General features: G+C 42.6%; 1 protein-coding gene across 1 annotated transcript in view; it reads left to right on the top strand.

Annotated features, from left to right (window-relative positions):
- The window catches only part of ATP2A3 (ATPase sarcoplasmic/endoplasmic reticulum Ca2+ transporting 3), a 174,851-nt gene that overhangs the window by 57,342 nt on the left and 94,687 nt on the right, over positions 1 to 22,822 (top strand). The window contains exons 2-4 of the mRNA XM_066576944.1: positions 5,168 to 5,185; positions 6,966 to 7,048; positions 21,676 to 21,780. Of these exons, the coding sequence (XP_066433041.1) occupies positions 5,168 to 5,185; positions 6,966 to 7,048; positions 21,676 to 21,780 (206 nt within the window). The remainder of the gene's footprint in view (positions 1 to 5,167; positions 5,186 to 6,965; positions 7,049 to 21,675; positions 21,781 to 22,822) is intronic.

Raw genomic sequence — 22,822 nt, 5'->3', positions numbered from 1 at the left:
ATGCTGTTTTTTTTTTTAACTCCCTATGTAGCAGGTGTCTCTTATTTGTGTGCGGCTTATGTTTGACAAGGTCAGCGGCTGGATCTGGATTTATTAAAGCGCTGTATCTTTCTAGGATAAAACAGTAGCCTCCTATTGCTGTACATTATATTGCTAATATAGGTGTTTATAGATAATGGGGATTTTTAACATGTTGTAAGCAAATCTTGAAAGACATGTTGAGATCACTGGGTTTCAAATTGTTAATTTTTCAAATTTCTTTTTGAACTTATTTTCTACTGTTTTTTACAATCATTTACATTTTATATATTTCTAAAAGTGGCACTTTTTGCAAAACCGTATGCAATTTGACACAGAGGTGAAATGAATAACATTTACTACACTAAAGTAAAGAGATATGCAAGAGCTCAAGGATTACATGCACATCCATTCATTCAAGTTACAAAAATAGTGATTGAAAAGCCTTGTATGAGAACCGTATAAAATGTCATCAGTACCAGTTGGAGTAAATTGTTCTTTTCTTTGACAATTACTAAAGTGCTGTAGTAAATTTGTATGTCTGGATGCGTTGTTTCTTGTGGCTTGGAATTTGTAAAGCCACATTCGCATTTGGCACAGAGCAAGGTATGTTACTTTGTTCAGAAAAATGCTGGAGGGCATACCGTAACCTAGACAGACCCACTATAGCCAATGGTATGAGTGCATTTAATTCTATCAAAGGATAGATGTATTTGGGCTAGGATTGAGCTTCACGTCTCATGTCCATGGGCGGGTCAGATTCCGTGGCTGAATCCTACCCTGCCAGCGGCCGAGGACCCTCCTTAGCTGTCTGGGTCTTCCTTTTTTTGTACTGCGGATGTCTGCAGAAGTGCCGGCACACATGCACAGTACCTTTTTTTTTTCCCCCCCTTCAAATTCCTGCTTTCCCACAGAATCCGCGGCCCGTCCGCATTGTAAGCTGTGATGGGACGTGGATTAGACGGCTTCTATTGACTTCAATGGAAGGCGTCCGTGCGGGAACCGCACTGAAATGGAGCATGCTGAGATTTGATTTCCGAACCCAAAAATCCGCAAATCAAATCTGCATGCTTTAATTCAGGTGCGGACGCCCATGTTTCCCTCTGGGCGACTTGAACTGTGGATTACGCAATTCAAATCCACCCGTGGAAAAATAAAATGGGATCCCGAATGCATATGTGAATGCATAACAATGTAAGGTTTGAACGCTTTAGTTGGCAAATCATAGAACAAGAGTGACCTGGAAATTTTATAATGCCAAACTCCTAATTCTTTGGTGCATTCCAGTAAAGTATGCTGGCCATACATGTATATTCAACATTCGAGAAATATTTAGGGGAGATTTAGACAGACGTTTCATATGCCAGTCTCCATATTATCCCCATTGGCGCAGGATGCACCTAATACATGAACGGCGCACAGCTCTTCAGATATTAGTTGTGTCTGGGCTCCTCTGTGCGCCTACATAGAAATCGACACCAGCTGCAAGCTAGAACAGATCTTGATATAATTTATGTACGTTTTTGGCATAAATTCTGCCATAAATATGTTGATCTGAGGTGACCAAGCCGCACCCTTTCTTCGGGTAAGTGGCGTAGAGCGGTGTACCTGTTTAAAAGCTGCAACATTTTTTGCAGAAGGAATGTTTGCGTCAAATTTTGCGACTTTATACATCAAAAATTGCACTATAAATCGCCCTCTATAGTGTCTTTCAGCTCACCAAGATTCCTTTGCTGGAGGAGGCAGCGCAGGGAAAGAAACACTGTGTTGTTGACAGTCAAGAAATAGCAAATATCCTCAAGGTGGAAGATGAAAAGTAAAATTGCTGATTGTATTAGAATCTAGTCAGGGTACATTCGCACATAGGGAATTGGCGCAGAAAATGTGCACCAAATTTTGCCTCAAATCACGTCAGTCTGCTCTGTTGCTGCAGATTTTGATGTAGACCCACAACAGACTTCAGTTCTTCTTCAACTGAAAAAGTAAAATCCGCTGTGGATCCACGTCAAAAACCTTAGAAAAATCCACACAAAATAGGGTGGATTTTGGTATGGATCTACAACAAATGACACTACATGAGAATGTCCCCCTAGGGCACACAGTGAATCCATCTGTAAAAACGCTGTGGAAATCTGTTGCTATTCTGCCACGATTCTTACCAAAGATCTGCATGCACAATTTACATGTGGAATATTTGATATGTTTCTTCTCGAATCCATGTGAAGAAAAGACACGTTACTTCTTCATGTGGTTCCACAGGGAGAGCACAGGATGTTCCGCACATGGGATTTCACAGAACTATATCCACGTGCAGAATATACAGATTTCATGTGCATAAAACTCCAAAAAAGTAAGTAGGCAGGGAGGCATGCAAAAGTGCCGCAGTGCACCTCCAGTTAACATTTAACTTTTTATTTATTTTATCTTTCTTTTTAAAAGTGGGGTTCTAATTAAATTGAATTCAATATTTAGTGGAAGATTTGATTGTGCTTCTATTATTTTAAATGATAATGAAATAATTCCTTTTGTGTATCTGATGTGTATGTGTTTTGTGTATGGAAGGTTGTGAGTGGGCTGCTCTTGCGCTTTGCTCACCTTCATCTATTGTATCTGCTAAATTGAACTGAGACTTTAGCTAAAGGCATTTGCGTTAGGAGCTCCAACCGTGCATATAGGCTGCCAGGGGAAGCCAATGGCAGTGCCATATACTGACTGGATGAGACCATAACACTTCTCTGGGAGGCCAACAATAAAGGATGCTTGTACTAGCCTCCAAAGTGACTGACTCTAGTTGTCATTTCTTTTCTCCAGTAACAAGAGTAGTTTTGATTTCTTCTAGAGCTGAAATGATAAAACTTATCCAGAAAGAATTTGAGCCCGTTCACACAAACATAATTTCACTGTGTATCACGCGGTGAATGGAGTCTGTGAAAGTACATTGATTTTCATTTACCCACTCACGCTAGCGTTTTTTAATTGCGTATAATATGCGCACGAAGAAGAATGCAGCATGTTCTAGTCTACCATGTATTACGTGCGTGCAGCCCTATTGTCCTTTATGGGTTGCGTATAGAACACTAAATACGCAAAACATGTGCAGCGTTTAATGCACAATGTCGCCAAGCGACAGAGTGGGGAATTAAAAAAGAAGCTAGTCACACTACACATGCGTGAGATATGTTTGTCATACGCAGTGCGCAATCTCTGCCCCACAGAGTGATAGCCTTCTCGCACAGCGATACAACGCGGCGTAATACAGCATTGTACACATACGGCCGTGGGAATGAGCCCTGCTTATTGATTTATAAATAAAATAAAATGCCCCTTGTAACATGCGAGGCTCTGCTGCATCAGGCTTAGCCTTCTTTGTCAGAGTTGAAAGTTACCATGTTAAAATGAAATAAAGTAAATATAGGTTATTTTTAGAATTGAGCTCACCCTTTTAAGTAAAATTGTCTGGATTTAAAGTGTCATTAATGATTGCAGTGTGAGAGTTGAAGAGCAGAATGTTTTAGTTCCTGTCTGACATTTTACAGATGTAATCTGGATATAGTGGTGATCCTGGAACTGGATGTTGTAGCCTTCCCAAGAATCTATTTCTCTACCTACATTGTTTTCCCCTTTCTTATTCATGTGGTTACAATAAGACAGAGCAACATATGGGATAATCTACTGGTGAATTCCATGGTTTTGGGAACTCCTCTCCAATTCCAGTAAGGCCGGGTTCACACGGCTGTAGGCATGTCGCACCCAAGAAACTCGGGCGCAACATTTATTGAACGTCACAAATACACCCGTTCATATGTTGTGCAGTCTCCACAGACCCGGCACACTGTGGGACAGATATAGTAATACTGTCTAATAGTTAAACAGTACAAACTTAGATTAGACAGCCTAGTCTAAGGGACTTTTGGTTACTTTTGAAAATTTAAATGTCATCTGCACATGGCCTAAAATAACAAATCAAGGAGTACTTACCCATCCATGGCCCCGACAATTCAGCGCTGCAGCCCCCTATTCAGTGTCTCTGTTAACAGCGCAAGTCAGGTGATTGCTGACTGCCAATCAGAAGCTGCAACATCACCGTTCAGAATTCCTGGCATCATAGCGCTCAGGATAAATGTGGTCCAAAGGTTGTAAAACAGTGTTTTGGTGAATTTTCAATAGTAAATTGGCCACAGTTTATCCGTCTGTTCAAAATCCAGTTGTTCTAATAGTCGTATGGGACGACAGATGCCCGCAGGATAGCATGGGGATACTCTTTGCAGGGCATAAAATGAATGGTCCATAATAAATAATTCAATATAACAACTGAGTATGCAGAACGGCAAAAAAGTGCCCTTTTGGCCAAAATAGTTATTTCTATACCATTAGATCATGTAAGTAATAGTAATTACAGTGGAGCTGTTTAACAATGTTTCATTACTACTATTTTTCTAAAATAAAGTTAAGGTGGTTCCTGGAAAGAAAGATCTCTCTTTGGGTGGTAAATGCCAGATTTGGGTTTGTTTCCATTCTATTAGATTTCAGTTTTTTCTCTCTGATGTGCTATCTGTTCTGGTAAAAAAAAAACAACTAATGGAATAAAAGAACTGAAAGCATTAAAGTGGTATTCCCATCTCGGGAATTTGATTTCCATGTATTTAAAATCGTGAAACAATGCACTCCCCCATAGAAGAAGTGGTCTACTTCCCTGGCAATGCGCAGTAAACCACCAGAGGACAGAGGTATCAATAGCTGCAATATCTGGAGAACGGAGTATTTTGGAAATAAACATCTTATGGGTGAGTGCCTTGATTTGCGATTTCAAACATGTTGAAATGGGATTCCCCAGATGGGAATACCCCTTTAAGCTTTTAACTCTGCTTTCCTGAAATTGCAAACTTCTCTAGTTATGCAACCAATATGGTAGAGTAGAATGTATACTTTAATCAATCAAAGTTACACTTTGTGATGCTGGAAATTTGGATGGACACATTGTTGAAAACCCAACAGGATATACGGTAGATGTTCTATACTTTCTTTAGGTGAGATTCTTGTACTTTAATAAATGCGTTTGTTATTTTCTGCTCTAACTCGCAAATATTTTATTATTTTTTTCATGAACCCTACCCTTCTTGTTGTTCGTATTGGATTGGGTGATTAACAGAGTTACCAGCTGAAGAAGGTAAGACGATGAATTTATTTTAATTGGGGTTCTCATACATGTTCAGGTTTTGATCAAGCTTTTTATATGCATTTTTAACCCTTTCCAATCCCATTTTTTTCTCATTCATGCTCCCAAATAAATTGGAGCTGGTGAGAATAGATGAGAAAAAAATAAATTTCCCTGCACCCTCCTGAACTGTCCGGTGTCTTCCGCATTCTCCCTCTGCCTCCCAACTTGGCGATCATGTGACCGCTGGGGTCGGGTGGCACCCAGCGGTCACATGATCGCCAAATCGGGAGACAGAAGAGAGAATGCGGAAGACGTCGGACAGGTAAGCAGGCCCCCCCACGGTGCAGGCTACCGTCTCGGCGTTCATGTGACCGCTGGGGGTCAGGTGACACCGGCGGTCGCATGATCGCAGGCCGGAATCCTGTGCATTACATAGCGCTAATTGAGCGCTTTGTAATGTGTAAAGGAGAAGGCAGAAAGGGTTAAAAACCCTTTTCTGCCTTCTCCTCGGGGGTCCTCGATGAGGACCAGTGCAGGAGTGCATCTGCACCCGATGTGTCTGATGATCGGGTGCAGATGCACTCCTGTATTGCAGTGTCGGGCCTGCCCTGACATCGGAGCTGTGGAAGGAAATTATGATGTCGGGGCAGGCCCGACATTGGATTGGAAAGGGTTAAAGCCAAAATCATTTGTAGCTCATAAGGGAAAGTATAAAGGACAGATATGACTTCTCTTTCTTTCAATCCGCTCTTGGTTTTGGTTTCAAAATTTGCATTAAAAAACCTGATCAGTATGCGTTCTGGCGGCCATAAATGCATACTGCAAGTGAAAACTAAAGTTCTCTTTAATAAGAATTCATATATATATATATATATATATATATATATATATATATGCATTGTCCAAGTTAAATTTTTAAACCTATCTTCCCCATGCCCAAATAGAATAAGCAGCTGATACTCCCCTCTCTCTGCTCCCCACACCTCCTGCACCGCAGACATCTGTCTCCCTGTGCTGTATTATTCACAGGCTGCAGTTTACCCCTGTACGGAACACCAGTTGCTGCTGCAGCCAATCACAGAGATCGGTGTTCCATCACCGTTCATGGGGAACCAGGAGAGGTAAGTATTAGCTGTTTTATTATGTTTGGGAATGGGGAAAATAGACTTTAAAAAATTAACTCTGATAACCCTTTGAAGTAAAAAAAACCCCTAATTGCCATAGTGTTACCAGCAGATGCAACATCGCAGACTCTATTCTGTCTTGTTTTCAGCACTTCTACAAGCAGATCTGTTGTGGCGTTTGGCAGTAGAAAACACTAGACACAAATACACTGCAGAGTATATTTGTGTCATGTACCATATTGTGAGCCAAAAGACACAGTCCTGTGTAGGAGTCCTCAGCCAGAGCATCTCTTTACTGACAACTGGGTTGTTTCAATTAGGCTGGCCATACTTCTGAGATAGCTGTCGGCCAAATTCACATTCAGGCCAGAGTTATTTCTCTCGACTTCACCATGTCTATGTTAATAGAGAGAGGAAAGGAAGTCATTGTCAAGTTCCCTCTGGCAAAAGTGTATGTCCCATGGGAAAAGAAAATTGGGCATGTTGAACATCAACTCTTATGGGATGTCTTCGGTCAATTGAGTTTTGTTGTCGCTGTACAAAAGCAAATGTGATTTTGTGTTACAGGGAGCGATTTCTGCACAATATTTTATGTGTATATCATGAGCATGAAGAATATGGAATGCCTGTTGTATCCTTAAAGTAATGAATGTCTTGCTTTCCAGGAAAATCACTTTGGGAACTAGTGGTGGAACAGTTTGAAGATCTTTTAGTTCGCATTCTTCTCCTAGCAGCATTTGTGTCTTTTGTAAGTTAAACATAATACATGTTATTTTCTATTGTTTTTATTTCTTAATTGTTTGTTAGTGTTTTGGCATAACCAAGAGTCATGATGTCCTCTCAGTGGGTGTTTAGAGATAAACTATGAAGATATCTATAGTTAAAGGGCCACTCCAGTCATTTTTTTTAAAATTCATTATGTAATAGTCCCCCAGTATATACCTTGTTTAGTTATTCCTTTCTATCAGAAAATACCTGCACTCCTTCTCTTCTAATGTGATCTCATTGTGACCGCCTCAGAATTACTTGGCTCTGTTTTCTCTCAAGAAGTCACTGTTTCAGTCAACAGGGCTTCCTGGATGATGAAACCGCATAGACTGTACCATATATACTTTCCAGAGGGGGAGACAAAGTCCTATAACAGTTATTGCTGATGATTAGAGGCTACTACATGACAGTTATAATGAATATGATGACAGTTCATCCTCCATGACTGCATATTTATGGTCTGTAGCTTATTTAGCAGAATATAGAGGATAATCCTTTTTACCATTATGTAAGTATCGGACAGGGGGCTGCACTGCATGGAAGTGACTGCAATATACATAGGAGAACTCCAGAGTGTGACAATTAGATGAGCATGGAGTTGAGCGAACATACTCTGCCGAGCTTGATGCTCGTTCGAGTATTGGCGTACTCGATGGTGCTCGTTACTCGAACATGCAACAAATCGTGCTCGACCCCGCCCCAGTTTTTGGCTCCTCCCCACTGTGACGAATTTTTTCTCTGGTAGGTGAGAGAGAGAGAGAGAGAGACTGAGACAGAGAGGCCGCCTGCAGACGAGCGGGTCGGATCCGGCGGCGAGAATTCTCGCCGCGAGACCCGACCCAAGCGCCTGCAGAGACGAGCGCGTACTCACCCGCGCCCGGCGGCCCCGGCTCTTTCATGTGCCGGCTGCCGGGCAGCCGGCGCATGCGCAGACCGGAGCCGGCGGCCGGGTGAGTGACGTTTCTGTGCGAGGCTCTGCGAGCCCTGCACAAAAATAGGACATGCCGCGGTTTGTTTGCCGCGCGAGATTTCACACGGCCAAACCGCGGCCGTCTGCATAGGAGTGCGTATTGTAATGCACTCCTATGCAGACTTTGAGCTGCGGAAATCCCGCGGGAAATCCCGCCACGGGATTTCCGCCCGTGTGCAGGCGGCCAGAGAGAGAGACCGAGAGACAAAGGAAAAAAAAAAGCTCTGAACTCGGCGTCCCACATACAAAAATGCTCCAGTCTCCCATTGTAGTCAATGGGGTTCGTTACTCGAGTAGAGCTCTCGAATTTTACGAAAAGCTTGACTCTAATAACGCGGACTCGAGCATTTGGGTGCTCGCTCATCTCTAGGTGAGCGGTGCGGTGATTAAAAAATGAGTTTTTGCTGGAGTGGCCCTTTAATACACCTATCTTAAGTGTTCATGATAATTTTCTGGTTGATTAATAGCTATTACTTGATTAACCGTTATTTCCATTATAATGAATATACTAAAATCTACTACAACGGTATTGATATGGAATACAGAGCTCCTCTTGTTAAATCAGCAACTATGCAGTCCTGGGCATAATTAAGAATTCATATTGCCAACATGGGATACAAAAAGATCAGATATAATATACTGCTATAAACCGTCCATGTACTACAGCCTAGGCAGACGTTGCTTTTGTCCAAGTATACCCGTTAGGTTTATTGAATGAATCATAAATATACATCCCAATATGCTGTAGTTGATACTATAGCTATAAAGGAGCTCCGAAAAGACATTGAATAGTGGCATAATAATGATTAATAAAAACAAGTCTTAAATTTCATTTTAAAAGATACTTGCTGCTGGGTAACTTTTCTAAAACTGTGTGTAGGAGTGAGATTTTTTTTCCTGCTGTTAACAGCATGTGAGTCAGAGAGATGTAAAATCCACAAAGATGAGCAAGGTTATGGCACCAAAAAATACAGAATGTACAGTCTGCTATTGATGTTACTTATATAGTCAAGGTATTAAATAGTTCTTTCTGCTTTATTTTGCTCAGAAACACTATATTGGAAAAATCAAAACTGTCATTAAAGGGGTTGTCTTGCGAAAGCAAGTGGGGTTATACACTTCTGTATGGCCATATTAATGCACTTTGTAATATACATCGTGCATTAAATATGAGGCATACAGAAGTTATTCACTTACCTTCCCTGCGCTGGCGTCCCCGTCTCCATGGCTCCGTCTAACTTCAGCGTCTAATCGCCCAGCGGCGTTCTGGCCCCGCCCCCTTCTACGTGTCATCGCGTAGCTCCACCCTGTCACGTGTGCCGATTCCAGCCAATCAGAACGCCGCTGCTGCCGAACCGAGCCGAAGGCAGAAGACCCTTCTGCGCAAGCGCGTCTAATCGGGCGATTAGACGCTGAAGTTAGACGGAGCCATGGAGACGGGGACGCCAGCGCAGGGAAGGTAAGTGAATAACTTCTGTATGGCTCATATTTAATGCACGATGTATATTACAAAGTGCATTAATATGGCCATACAGAAGTGTATAGACCCACTTGCTTTCGCGAGACAACCCCTTTAAGATTAAATCTAAACATAGTTTACTTTTTAACAAGCATGTCATTTTAGTAAAAGAACATCTTATTTATCTATTCTTCTATTTAAGTATATATGGAGGTGGCATTGTGATTCAGATTTGTTAGCCCAGTTGCATTGGGATTTGCTGGGGTGAGCCATTATTTTAAATGTCTTACGCTTAAAAGTATCTCATGCAAATCTCTTCTTATATTAATGCTGACTTGTATAAGACGCTGTCTTAATTTTGAGGCAGAATCTCTCTGGTCAATAAATGTAGAAAATTATTAGGTCTGAAAAGCACTTTTGGAATACATGTACACAAAACTCTGTTTTCAATCAAAGTAAGTATGCAACTCTTCCTTACACTTAGAGGAGTCAAACTATAGAATAGCCTCTCATAAGAGGCACCATATTAATAGCAGTTAGTGTCAGCATTCAAAAAAAGGCCCAGATGCTTATTTAATGACAAACAGATTTGAGAACTATAATTAAAGGGGTGTTCCCATCTTGTTTTTTCACGTTTTAGATAGGTAAACCCGGCCCTCTGTTTCTGACCACTTGTTAGAAACAGCCGAGCACTGTTTGCATAGTTCTTATTGACTAAGAAGTATAATAATATAAGAAACTGTGTAGCGTGCTGCGCTATGCTGTGTCCATAGTTCCCATTCATTTCAATAAGAACTACTGAAACAATGCTGCACTGCAGTACTAAGCTGCTTCTGTAGTTATCGGCCAGGTGGCCAGTAACCTTAGCAGTGGTTTTCCATCTCAGCTATGAAAAAGCAACATGTGGGCACCTCATTACCTTCTAGTGAGTATGCTGCCTTTCTCATATTCTTTGCCCTCAAAAGCAGAGCCGTAACTTGAAGCTCCCGGGCCCCAATGCAAAACCTGTAACAGGGCCCCCAACTATAATGCTTTATTCATAGTCCTAGGCTCCCTATATGGAGAAGTGCGGCCTTATGGGCCCCCTAAGGCTCCTGGGGCTGGGTGCAACCGCATCCTCTGCATCCCCTATAGTTGTACCCCTGCTCAAAAGATTAAGTGCATGTAAGCTGCCCATGCTATTGACCTGAGACCTTACTCTGTTGAACCGTATCCCTGTCTGTTTATGGACTGAATATCACCTCTTGCAGTGTGTCAGTGAAGTCTTCCTGATATACCCACCCTCCTCCAAGATATTTGCAAGACTATTTACTGCTCCCTTCTATTTTAAATTTACATTTTGTGCCCCAACATCCTCTGAAATTACTGATAGCATGTCTTTCCGTGGTTCTTCAGTACCCATTCTCATTTTCTAACATCCCCTGAACCCATTAACCCTTTCCTATCCACTGTCTGATGTCTGAGGACATTTTGATTTAAGGATGTACAGCTCCGATGTTGGAAGACGTCCGTTGGGGTTCTCTTACTGTATATTGCCAGCCTCTCTGCTGTCAGAGCCAATCCAACATGTCACCTCATGCAGTACTGGCTTTAGCCAGCAGATAGCGCTGTTGTATAACGGCAGAAAGAGCAAGCCCCGTAGGAAAACCAGGATACAAACTGGATTGGAAAGGGTTAATGCAACTGAACTCCAGCTTGCTATAATTCATACTTTGATAACAAAAACTAGAAAGTGATGTAGCTACTTCTATCATTGACTTCTGATACTTGCCAAAACTATACATCTTGAGGAGCAGGATCCACTGAAAACATAAAACCATTCATCCGACCCTCTACCTCAGGTAAAGCAGAGCCATCAATATCCTCTGAAAAGGAGCCTAAATGCTTATGGTAATTCAGAAATGCCCAACAACTCACTTTTCCAGAATCAACAAAATCAAAGTAGATAACTCCCTCTAACAAGATTCTGAAACCAGGAGAGAGTGTTACAGATGGGGGAAGGAATCATCACCCTCAAAGACCATGCAACCACAGTTGATGCCAAACTTGCTGAGATCATATCCTGGGTAGATAAGCTCCACTTAACACGTTGATGTCTGGAAAAAATGTTTATGCAAATACAATTTCTGTTTTGTTGGCCACCCAAAAAGCTCTGAAACTACCTGACCAGAACACAGTTCTCACTCATGTTTAACTGCATTACCTGACTACCTCTAGGGCCCTCCCAGGAACTCTTATTACCAAGTTTTAGTATTATAGGGACAGAGATTCTCCTACATCTCATAATGAATATGGCCTTTTTCCTGTAGAATGCACAATTCCTCATCTACCTGGATTTCTCTGTAGACAATCAGGGAAAACTAACACAATTCCATTCTTCAATAATATATTGAAATATATCTTCATTTAAAAAGCCTAAAATATGCCAAGTTCCAGGCAAGGGAGATCATGGTCACTCACTTTTCTTTGAAATCCCTGAGGCAGCGCACGCCTGGACTAAGAACACATCTCCAAAAAAGGCTCTGCAGTTGACAGACTTTCGAACATTGCTGAGGCAGGCTATAGAATTAGCAAGTATCCCAGTTGTCATTGTTAACTTACTGTTATAACCAAATGCCCTTTTCTTTCCAGGCTGTTATAGTGAGATAGGGTTCAGTTACTAGATATACCATTAACTTTAATAAAAAATTAATCTCCACCTTCCCGAATGCGGAGGTTCTTGGGAGTGCAGGACTCCCCTGTGTATTTTTTAGACAGGATTGTGAATATTTTGCAGTGATAATACTCGGATCTTATAGTGAAACCTGGGAATTCTCTACCTTCCCACATCATAACATTGATAGCCATCTTACCCAAACCAGGCATAGGCCGCAGCAGATGTTTATCCTAAAGGCTTTTTTCTTTACTCCAAACACATTGTACTGTAACTGTGCAATCACAGTGCAGTACAGATACTGCGGTTTTATCGCTACTTCACTCAGACCAAACTGGCTTTGTGCTGGGTAAATTCATTGGCATGAACCTTAAAACTTGTAAGATACACTCAAAATTCAACTCACGGATTCTCATCTCCCTCAATGCCAACAAAGCCTTTGGTTCAGTCAAATTGGCAGTGGCACAAATTCAAATTTGGAGAAGCTTTTGTTGGGTAAAGCTTCTGTGTACTAACCTGGCTGCACTCTTCCATGTAATTGGATCTATTTTGGACGACTTTTCACTTCACAGAGAAACTAAGCATGGCTGCCCCCCTTTAACCACTCCTTTTGCTCTTGCAATGGAACTCCTGGTAGTTAAACTCTGCTTTTTACCCAAAGTTTGCTGACTTTTTGTATGTAGTCCTCTACATTGGAAGATTAGCTTGTATGCTGATAATGCATTAGTATACTGGTAATTTCAGGACCCGGATACCTGTTCCTGTTGTACTCATACACTTAATAGATACAGATGGTTAATATTGCAGTCTTCTAATTAACTGGGGAAAATATGCTTACTTCCCCTGTAGATGTCCTGGTACCATCACAATGAGTATGTTCTCTTCCTCCTTAGTGGACTTCCAGATTTTCAGACGTGGGAATTAATGTCTCTGGCCGACTTATCAAAATCCCTTGCTCTCCAAACTTCTTTATATATTACTTCAGACATTGTGTACCTGAACTCTACCATCTTCCAAAAGATTGTTTCTCTACTGGTCTCCTTCACAAAATTGTCATGGCAAACCCTGTATCATCCTTGTGAACTGGGTGGCGCTGCTGTACCTGACTTGCAATACTACTACCAGGTGGTGCAGCTCTCACATTTAACACACTGGGGCATATGTAATCTCAGCTGGGTAGGCTTTCTACATTGCATTCATCTGTTATATTGACCTACACGTACACTTTAATGGATATTAATTTTGTAGGCCTTACGATGGAAAACTGGTTAGAAATAGGAATAGTTTTTTTCCTCATTTCTCTACATTGTGTTTAGTCAGTTCAATTGGTATTTAAACAAAAAATTACTCCTATAATACTATGTGTTTAATGATATCAAATATTTGCATGCTGTACAATGCATGATGTTGATTTAGCGCTGAAAAAACCCTTTTTTTAGCTTTACAAGTAATTCCCTACTTAGTTGAAGCCACAGTACGTGGAAGATAATCATCCAACTACAGGCATTTTTTGGTAAAGGCACCAAAGCATACAGGATCGGAGTAGAGCAGCCCATTAGACCACTGTTACTTCTGATGCACATCGCATCTTCTCTTGATGCCTCCAAACACTGTCTACACAGGGAATCCCTGTGACATCATTACTGCCGTTACAGAATTCCCTGGAAACCCCCTGACTGCGTAGAAACCGCGCTCAATATAATGGGTGGATGTTCTTTTATGACAGAACTGATTATTTCAGCTCCCTGGCACACTACAGTAGCTACCATACATCAGCAACAGGGATTTTGTAAGAAATGGGTAATTTAGCTTATGGCAATGATTTCAGGAATTGCTCATCTTGCTATTCCTTAACAGTATGTCAGTGGACTCATGGAAGTAATAAATATCTCTACAGTGCCTGCTTGGACTATACATTATTTGAAGTTTGATATATAGTCAATAACAGGCCAGGGTGCTACACGGACCTGGTCTGATATACAATATGAAGTACAACGACCTAGTGTCTGGATAACTACTTACAGTAGATCTTGATGTTTGCCAACAGGTGCTTCCACAGTATACCATGTAAACAGAAGACTGTTATTTAAAGAACTGAAATTGTCAGTGATCACTCATGTGACTAAATGCCTCATCTCTACAAATGAAAATTTAAATCGTGAACATAAACTGGGTTGTTCTATAATGTAAATGCAAACAAAATTAAGACCAGGTAATAGCAATTTCCTTTAAGGCGGAGTTCCCACAGGACGGAATCCCGCCGGAAATCTCACGGTTTGGCTGCAGTGAAAATCGCGAGATTTCCGCCGGGAAAGCGTTGCTTCAAAACCTGTGGGTTTTGGAGCGGCTTGGCCACATGCTTTTCCATTGCAGACGGCGCTCCAATAGAGGAGAGCGCGACCGCAACGGGAAAGAAAAGACATGCTGCAGCCGGGGAATCCGCGCCTCAGTGCCAGCTTTGCAGCGGCGGATTGGCCGTCCCGTGTGGACGAGCTTTTTGATAAATCTTGTCCACATTGCTAGCTAACCCTAGGATTAGCCGCCGCAGGTGGATTTGCCACAGCGAAATTGCAGACTAAATTGTGAACCCAGCCTTAGGCCGGCTGCAACGATCGTATTTGCATTGCTGAACCTGGAGCAGGCGTCTGCCTCCGAGTTCCACAGCAAATACTGCCCATAACATGCTATGGAAAAGCGTTTTTTCCTGCATATGAGCGGAAATCAATTGCGATTTTCTGCTTGCAGAGGAAAAATCGAAGCATGCTCTATTTTTGAGCGGATTCTGCGCAGATGGCTTCTATTGAAGTCAATGGAAGCCGTCTGACCCGCTGCCCTTCCGCAATTGACACTAGGCGATGATGCAGGAAAAGCAGGGGTTTAAAAAAAAAAAGTCTGTACTGCACATGTCAAACGGTGAGCCGTGCAGACCATCTGCAGTACAGAGGAGAAGAAGAAATAGGAGATACACTGACCGGGTATATGGTCAGATTCCGCTGCGGGTTCCCGCATGTGGAATCCGACTCGATCCTAGGGCTCCAAAGTGAGGAAATGTGTGTGATTAGGGCTTCCTTCACACGGGCGACACGGCATTACTGCGAGAAAATCGCAGCAATATCGCTGCGTCTTCTCGTGGCAATACTGCGATTTTGTAGCATAACGTGAGGATTTTCGGGGTGGGGCTTAAAACATAAGCCCGACCCCGAACATAAGCTGTAGCTGAAGAAAAAAATAAGTATATATCACCTCTCCCGTGCTGTCGAGGCGTCGCCACAGCTTCTCCCCGGCGGCGGAGAGCGCTTCTAAGATGATGTATGAGGGTTTTTTTTGTTTTTTTTTCTGCAGCTAGCGCTTAGATTTGGCTTTGACAGTAGGATTTCCTACTGTCAAAGTTGCATCACAGTGCATGAAAATCGCATTTTCGTGTGATGCAATCTAACAGAGAGGAAGGCTCCATAGGGAAACATGGGTTACAAAACCTCACAAATCACTGGCATATCGCCGGACCCGCAAGGTTTTTATGTCGGGTTGTTGCATGTTACAAAACATTCCATGTGTGAAGGAACCCATAGGAAAGCATGGACTTCACATACATATGATTTTTAGCATTGTAGCAACGCGACAAAATCATGCAACTTTGTCGCCTGTGTGAAGGAGGCCTAATACATCAATGGGTACTAGTGTATCTTGTCTCCACCAGAACAATGGGTGCTGACAAAAAGGCACGCCGACAACCAGCACCCACAACTTGATTGGCTGGGCAGGAGAATGGGTGGCCATCATCTCCCCTCCCGCCTCGTGTCACTCACCCCTCCACTGCTCTCTCTTGACCCCTTCCCGGCTCCTGTGCTGTCAGTCTCCTCGCTGCCGTCACAGATTGCAGCCTTTATGCGAGGCCAGCCGGCGAGGAAACTGACAGCGGCTGACCGACTTTGCTGGAGTAGGGAGGGGAGAAAGCAGAGTGCCGGGGCCAGTGACAGGTGAGGGGATGGAACTCTGTAAGCGGCGTACACATTGCAGTGCTGATGGGAGGCTGACGGGGAGAGTCTCCATGGGGCATGCACTGCGCCGGAGCCGGTAGGTGACAACTTTCAGGAGAGAAGATCATGTTACAGCAGCGGAGACGGAATGGCGGGTACACACAAGCCTAACTTTCAACTTTATCTACATCCCAAAGATGCTGATAAAGATGAAAGTGGTGCTTGCCACTGACAATTACGTAATTTGCTCCCTCCACCATAATCTGCTTGATCTCTGTGCATGGCTTATCTGGGTGTTTCTGTTCCACAATAACCTGGTAGCAGCTACTGGCTGCCCTTCATGGGATGCTTTGTGTGTACGACATCTACATTCTAATTTGTGGTCTTCTCTAGCAGGGTTAATTTGTGGAGATGAACAATTGTGAAACTGCCAACCTGTGCTGCCTGTAGACCTGAGCCAGTGCACATCACATACATGTGGTAGGGAACGTGCAGGGTGTATAATCAAGAAGGAGAAACTATTGGAGGGGATGCTGATGGCTACAAGTTGGAATCATAGTATGTAATGGACACTGCAAGAGAATTGCTTTTCACATTTGTGAATGCTGTAGAGGGTTTAGAACAAATGTGTAGACTACTGAAATGGGTAAACTTTCATGTTTAGGTAAGAGGAATGGCGGATGGCTTTAGGGTGGAATCAACAAAGTCCATGGTGGTTTACCAATCAACAATGGGTAGTGACATGAGGGTGGTATCAGTGGAATGGGTGTGGGCCTCAATCTGGTATGAAAAGTGACAGTCTGCAGATGGGAATAATGCAAGAGGTGTTCTCCTATAACTGGGGTTTATTAAAATTTTAGTGGGCTCTGGAAGTTGGCATTAGTGCACTCTAACAAGGGGTTGGTATTAAGTTGTGGGATGGACTATGACTGTTGCAGGTTGGCATTAACATATTTTGGGTTCTGATGTCTGCTATTAACCAAGCGGGTGATTATTGAATGCTTGTATCAATAAAATGTGTATGCCCTGAAAATTGGAGGTTGGCATCAACAGATTGTGGTCCCTGTCAACGCGGTGAATTCTGATGGCTGGTACTATAAGACAAGCTTGATTGGAGGGTAGGACGTCCAGATATGCATCATATATAAGACCATATTAGTTTTGTTATTAGTATCTCTGCAATACAGTATTTGAGGATACTGGGGAGCACAGTATTAGGGGTAAGCAGCAGAATGGGGAGTTTATGTTGAGAAAAAGGAGAGGAAGATGGAAAAGTCAGGAACCTAAGGGGTGTGTGCAGTAAACTCTACAAAGAGATGAGTTGTAGCTGGAAGAAGTTGTCATGGTGGTCTAGATCAAATGGAGAAGATGAGAAAAGAGAAAGCGTACAATTGGAGAAAATGTTGCTTGTCAGCAACTGGATGTAACAGTTGTGTATTTTGGTTGTGACTTCATCGGATCAGTGCTGTACTCTCCTATATTTCCTGTAACACTGAATTTCATTTGAAAAGTAATATCCATTCAGGGTCAGTGTCTTTTAGGACTTTGATTATGCCCAAATACCATAATCCTCATAGTCCTGTCACAGCTCGGCAGCAAATACTGTAGGTTTCAAGACACTCCCCAATTTCTACAGTAGATCTTTACTTGTCTATGGATGCATACCTCTACTTGTAAAGGTTCTGCAACGTATGGCTACTAGAGGAATGTGCTCTGTAATCTAGGTATCCTGTATGTTTTTCATTTGTGCCCAGCATGTTTGTGTACATCCGTGTAGCCCTAGAACTGCTGCACAGTATCAATAACCTCTGAATACAAGGCTGTTCTACAATTCTGAGTCATGATACAGAATCTATACTGTGCAAGGGATATAAATGCATGCAGGGAGCAGAGTTTAGTGGAGTAATCTGATAAGAGCTAGCTATGACTTTAGTACTAAGTGCCACATGTCTGTTTCAACATTTACCATCTGCCTAGCCTAGACGTTCTCTTGTGTGCACTTACAAGGTGTAGATATTGAATCCACCCTAAAGATCAATATAGGAGTAGGAAAATGAAAGCTTTCCTTTTGGCACTTGCATTAGGATCTAGAGCCACAAAAGGCAATCCTTATGACATAATTAATGTTTCTATGGTGATTTTAAAACCACATTGTAGGTTTACATAGAAAAAAATAACTGATTTAAATGCGCCATTGTTTTCTAATAAAAAAAAAAACATGGTATCCATATATATATTTTTTTGAACTGTTCAGGTAAACTAACAAGCATATAAATAGATCTTCTAGTTGAAGTATACTTTTTTTCTGTAAAAACAATTTCTGCAGTTAGGGCATATTTTCGGGGTAGGGCCTATATTTCAAGCACCCCCCCCCCCCTGAAAATCCTTGCATGTGGTGTTCAAATCCAGTCGTGTGAGAGCGGCCTTAGATACAAAAAATCTGTATAGCTCTGCACAGAAAATCAGCAACAAAATACAGTCCAGTGATTGTGGATATGGACATAATCAGCAGTGGACTGTTAGTGCTCTGCAGATTGCAAAGAGGTTGTAAGGCTGATGCATATCAGTGTTACATATCCTAGTGGTACGGTATTTTCAACTAAATATTGCTTATCAGTTTTTTAGTTTGATGTGTGTTTCTCTGTTACTGACTTGCCGCCTCTGATATATTGTGCGGATTGTTTGGATTAGTCCTCACAAATCATTTCAGTTGGTGTAAATGAAGATCTGATTCCCCCACACATCCTACAGAGTCTAGACCCAGCGTCTGTTCTCTGGAACACAAGAGCAGGAGCATTATTCTGATCCCGAACGTCTCTAGGACTGTGCAGTCCATATAGCAGAAGAGCAATCCATTTGCTTGGGTGATGTGAGTGTATGAAGTAAATATTTCAAAAGCTCTTGCCCAATCTTTCCTTTCCTCATAATAAATACATGTTGTTTGAGGGCTATATAGTTTAAACGAAGAGTCTTTCTACCACATATTTCCTGCCATATAGAGTTGAGCATGTTGGTAGATTGTGGGATTGTAATACAAATTAACCCACACAGTTAAAGCATTTAGTAGGTAATAAGGGACTGAAGTCTATAGCCCTGCATGCACTATTTTATATTTGACCAGTGCAATGAAATTCCTCTTTGTCTTGGCAAGTAGATTGGAGCATAAAATGAGGGGAAATAGTTTTAAAGGGGTATTATCTTATTCTGAAAATTGGGTAGGGTTTGTAAGGCAGGAAGGGGGGGCATGGTCGATCAGACTGCCAAATTTACGTATAATTTAGAGCTTATTCACACGGGCGTCGGCAGTTTTACGTTCGCCCGCCGGCAACTTAAAAACGTGTGAACGGGCGCACAAATCTAATCTTTGTGCGCCTGTTCAGACGGCCCTGTCCCGGCGCATATATGCTGAGGTCGCAATGCTGTTTGGCGGGGGGGGGGAGACAGTGTAGCTTTGCTAAACTGTCTCTCCCCTTCCCTCCCTCTCACCGTCTCTTGGCAAGGGGAGGAGGCGGGACAGGGCTGGAGCTAGTGTGCTAAGCTCCTGTCCCCTCTCCGTCCCTTGTTACAGCCAGCAATGGGAGAAGGTGGGAGCATAGCAACTAGCTCTGCCCCCCGTTCCACCCCCTCACATCAATCAGCTGGCAAGGGGTGGAGACGAGGAGGGAAGGGGGTAGGAGTTTAGCAGTCACGCTGCTAAACTCCCTCCCAACTCCCTTCTCCGGCAGCTGTCATAGTCTCCCATAGGAGTATATGCAGCCACAGGCAGCGTAAAAGCATCCGGCGGAAATGCACTATTTTGGCCAGCCAGGCGCTTTTACACCGCGAAAATACACCAATGTGAACTGATGCATTGTAAACCAATGCATCAGAGGGGCAGCGTATATCGTCCGGGTGTGTGAATCGCTCGTGTGAATCCAGCCTTACGATAGAAACTGGTATAAACTATGCGAGAAATCTACACCAACTCGGACCTAGCATAAATTACAGTCTAGGTGCACAGAGGTTCATTGTGTGATGAGGGACATTATCCTATGACCAGCATTGAAAATACCAGTCTTAAAGGGGTTGTCTCGCGAAAGCAACTGGGGTTATACACTTCTGTATGGCCATATTAATGCACTTTGTAATATACATCGTGCATTAAATATGAGCCATACAGAAGGTATTCACTTACCTGCTCCGTTGCTAGCATCCCCGTCGCCATGGCTCCGTCTAATTTCGGTGTCTTCTTGCTTTTTTAGACACGCTTGCGCAGATGGGTCTCCCTTCGGCTCGGAAGCAGCAGCGTTTTGGCTCCGCCCCCTTGTACGCATCATCGCGTAGCTCCGCCCCCATCACATGTGCCGATTCCAGCCAATCAGGACGCTGGAATCGGCACATGTGACGGGGGCGGAGCTACGCGATGATGCATACAAGGGGCGGAGCCATAACGCCGCTGCTTCCGAGCCGAAGGGAGAAGACCCATCTGCGCAAGCGCGTCTAAAAAAGCAAGAAGACACCGAAACATACTTGTTTTCCTTCAACAGATAGACTTCATTAGGTGCTATTCACATCCCTTTTTAATGCGCAAAAATAGCAACTCGCCATCTCTGGGGTAAAATGAAGAAACACTGCAGGACTGTGGATTTCGGATCAAACTGACCCAATCAACTTTTATTCACTTGTCTCTTCACAGCAGAACAAGTCACAGCACATCAACATGATAGCACAAGGACAAATTTAAACCCCTGGCAGTCTTGTCACTAGCTAAAGATAATGTTGTCCCTCATTGAACCAGAAGCAAAGTGTACTGCCTACACCCCCAAAAAACACTCTTTACAAGCTCCTATTGACCCCTCTAATTTGGCTGCTAATTAACTCATTAACAGCTCAGAACTCAGGTAAAACCCTTTTCCTGCTGGACATGCTTATATAGTACAGTGGTCACTTTGTACATAGCCTCAAAAAGTGTGCAATTTTAAGTATACCTGTACATTTTTTTTTTAGTGTATACGTTAAATATGAGCCTTTCAAAACAAAAAACATACAGTTTTCTATACCACCAACCCCCCCCACACACACACACACACACACACACAAATGTAAGGAAGGTCAAATGCAGTGAAAAGCATGTATATTTGAACTATTTTTTTGTACCATTTATAGTCTGAGTATGTCAAGCAACATATTTTAATCCTTTGCAATCCAATTTTGGATTTAGGGTTTCCTAGGGGGTTCTCTCTTTCTGCTATTCTACAATGGCGCCATCTACTGGCTATAGCCAGTACTGCGATATGGGACATGCTGGAGAGGCCCCCGACAACAGAGCGGCCAGTAATATACAATAAGAATACCCTGCCGGACTTCTTCCGACATCGAAGCTGTACAGCCTTCAATCAGAATGTCTTCAGACGTTCGACAGTGGATTGGAAAGGGTTAACTATTTTTTGTATCACAATATATATGTTCAATGACTGGCTAAACCGTGGTTTGAACAGCTCCTTGTGTGTATTTTCCCAAGAATTTCTCTTGCATTTGTATTAATACAGTGTTGCATCATTTCTTTTAGATACTGGCATGGTTTGAGGAGGGAGAAGAAACAACAACTGCATTTGTGGAGCCTATAGTTATTATTTTGATTTTAATTGTCAATGCTTTTGTTGGAGTATGGCAGGTATGTGTTCATTGTCACAGAGCTCGAGCTATGATTTTGTTGACATTTTAAGCTGCTTCAAAAAAGCCAATTTTGAATGGATGGTTTTAAAGTGCTTTTACACGGGCCGATAATCGTTCAGATTTTTGCGACCCAGCAAAAATCTGAACGATTATCATTCAGTGTAAATAGTAGTAGAGGGATGCCCAAAATAATTCATTTTTCAAAATAGATTTTTTTTTGTGCCAAAGTAGAAAAGCCTAAAGAAAATATATAATTTTGCAAATTTTTCTAATCCTACCGACCCAGAGAAAAAAAATGTTGTTTTGTATATACCACATGGTGAACACTATATAAGGAAAAATGACACCCAGTCCTCCCCAAAAATTAATACCGTATATACTGGCGTATAAGACGACTTTTGAACCCCGAAAAATCTGCTCTGAAGTCGGGGGTCGTCTTATACGCCGGTAATACAAAAAAAGAAAGTGTCAAAAAAAAAAATCACTACTCACCTCCCCCGGCGTTCTGCGGCGCTGCTGCAGGCTGTCGCTCCCTCCTGGTCCCCGGCAGAGCATTGCTTTCTGGACGCAGGGCTTGAAATCCCCGCCTCCAAAAAGCTAATACTGTGATTAGCTAACACACGCCGTCAGCCAATCACAGCCATTCAATGACATCATTGAATGGCTGTGATTGGCTGAAGGCACGTGTGTTTTCTGGAAGCGGGGATTTCAAGCCCTGCGTCCAGAAAGCAATGCTCTGCCGGGGACCAGGAGGGAGCGACATCCTGCAGCAGCGCCGCAGAACGCCGGGGGAGGTGAGTAATGATTTTTTTTTTTTGCTCCGCTGTATTCCCGGCGTATAAGGTGACAGTTGGGGGGTCGTCTTATACGCCCCGTCGCCTTATACGCCAGAATATACGGTAAGTTGTACAATAATATGCACCCCAAATGGTACCAATAAAACTACTGCTTGTTATGGAACGAACAAACACTCCTATGGCTTTGTAGGTAGAAAAACATTTAAAAAATAAACAAATAGCTGCATCGTTAAGTACCAAATC

Source organism: Eleutherodactylus coqui, chromosome 1, assembly GCF_035609145.1.
Source record: "Eleutherodactylus coqui strain aEleCoq1 chromosome 1, aEleCoq1.hap1, whole genome shotgun sequence".
Classification (NCBI taxonomy): Eukaryota; Metazoa; Chordata; class Amphibia; order Anura; family Eleutherodactylidae; genus Eleutherodactylus; species Eleutherodactylus coqui.
The sequence above is the reverse complement of the archived record's forward strand: the minus strand, read 5'-3'. Positions and strand labels throughout refer to the sequence as shown.